The following is a 1,809-nucleotide window of genomic DNA, read 5'->3' on the forward strand; positions in this document are numbered from 1 at the left end:
TCAAGTTGACAAGTCCATGACATTCCTGATTCCAAACAATTGTGGAATCAGGACAAATTGTCCACATAAAGTCTAAGGACAGAACCTGCTGCTGCATGTCCATGATCTTTCAGCCTCTGTAATGAATGAGAAACAGCAACGCTTTCTAGAATACAGCCACATGAGCTTAGAGTTCCTCTAGAAATCATTGCGACCACAGAGTGCATAAAAGGAGACCCGTAGATCAATACTGTGCCCCGTGTGTAGTGGACTGACCTGCCTGTGGCCAATATCTGACTGCTCCGTTCTGCTGTTACCACCTTCTCAGTACATCCAGGCTGAGCCCCCTACCAACAAGTCCCTGTCCAGCCTGGTGGTCCAACTGCTCCAGTTCCAGGAGGAGGTGTTTGGCCGACATGTCAGCAACCCCCCACTCACCAAACTGCCTGTATGTCCCTCTGTCAACTCTGTATAAGCCTCATGTGATTAAATCATATCTGCCTTTTTGACTAAATAACTTTACATCTGCTCTGTTTTTTTGTTTTTGTTTTTGTTTTTGTCTGCAGATGAAATGTTTTCTAGACTTCAAGACAGGGGGCGCTCTCTGCCACATACTGGCTGCTGCCTACAAGTTCAAAAGCGACCAAGGATGGTAAGACCTTCTTTCTAGCTGGTTCAGAGGCAAACAAAATTTAAAAAAACACACAAAAAAAAACATGCTGTGATTGAAGGTACAGCTCCCAAAAATGTAGCTCTGTTGCTGTTTCATGTGTAACTCCAGTCTAATTTCCTGGTAGGCGCAGGTTTGACTTCCAGAACCCTTCAAGAATGGACAGAAACGTAGAGATGTTCATGACTATTGAGAAGTCATTGGTGCAGGTAAGTGTGTCTAAATTTATTTTTAGAGTTGATCCAATGTCTCTAACTGCTACATTTTTCTTGACCTCTGTGACCTCAGATCTTCCCTAATACTGAATAACAGTTTAAACATTACAAATGCAGAAAGTATGCTATTGTAATGGAATTAATATAGTTGATTTTAATATTTTTTCTTACAGACACTAGAGCCAAAATGTGGGCGTTTTAAATGTGTCTAATTGTTATGTAATTTGTATATGAAGATGTCATCAGCATTACAGATTTGAAATGTAAAGGACATCGAGTCATGTGACCTGTCCAAATCCTTTTTTAATTTAATTTTGTCCTTCAGTTACACCACAAGATCCTCCCACTCTCAGCCAATCAGAGTTATTAAGACAACATGAAGGATAATTTACATGAACCCTGTGGCATACACGACTGAGGGCATTTAATTGTCATGGTGTAATTAATTCCACAGACATGCCTTATATTTTTACCCTGCAGAACAACTGCCTCACCAGACCCGTCATCTACCTGAGCTCTGACATCGAACCAAAACTGCTTGGAAAACTCAAAGACATCATCAAAAGACATCAGGTGTGTTTCATTTAACACAGAGAAATGTGTTACTTAGAATATTGATATGTTCAGATTGATTGGAGTCTCAGCTCAACGTGGAAAATTGCCGATAAGATTTGTTTAGTTTAGTCTATTTAAAAGGGGACAGTGCAATTTCATAAAACACATGATTACACAAGGTTAAAAAAGCCAGAGTTAAAATAGTTGAAATATAAGCATTTTATGTTTGTTTTTTTTTCTCAACATTTTAAGTTGAGCTAATGGCAGAAAAGGTTTATATTAAGATTTGACTACACGAAAACGTATCTTTAGAAAATGTATCTTAACCATACTGATATATATGTATATTGAAATATGTCAAAAGCCAAATGTATTCTGGAAAAAAAAAAA

The 1,809-nt window shown here is 38.4% G+C and overlaps 1 protein-coding gene across 2 annotated transcripts in view; it reads left to right on the top strand.

Moving 5' to 3' along the window:
* smarcc2 (SWI/SNF related BAF chromatin remodeling complex subunit C2) overlaps window positions 1-1,809 on the top strand; it is a 10,130-nt gene that overhangs the window by 1,218 nt on the left and 7,103 nt on the right. For both annotated transcript variants that reach the window (XM_008320012.3, XM_008320011.3), the window contains exons 2-5: window positions 308-427; window positions 546-631; window positions 777-858; window positions 1,345-1,437. In XM_008320012.3, the coding sequence (XP_008318234.1) occupies window positions 308-427; window positions 546-631; window positions 777-858; window positions 1,345-1,437 (381 nt within the window). The remainder of the gene's footprint in view (window positions 1-307; window positions 428-545; window positions 632-776; window positions 859-1,344; window positions 1,438-1,809) is intronic.

Source organism: Cynoglossus semilaevis, chromosome 11 (assembly GCF_000523025.1).
Source record: "Cynoglossus semilaevis isolate Cse_v1.0 chromosome 11, Cse_v1.0, whole genome shotgun sequence".
NCBI classification, from domain to species: domain Eukaryota; kingdom Metazoa; phylum Chordata; class Actinopteri; order Pleuronectiformes; family Cynoglossidae; genus Cynoglossus; species Cynoglossus semilaevis.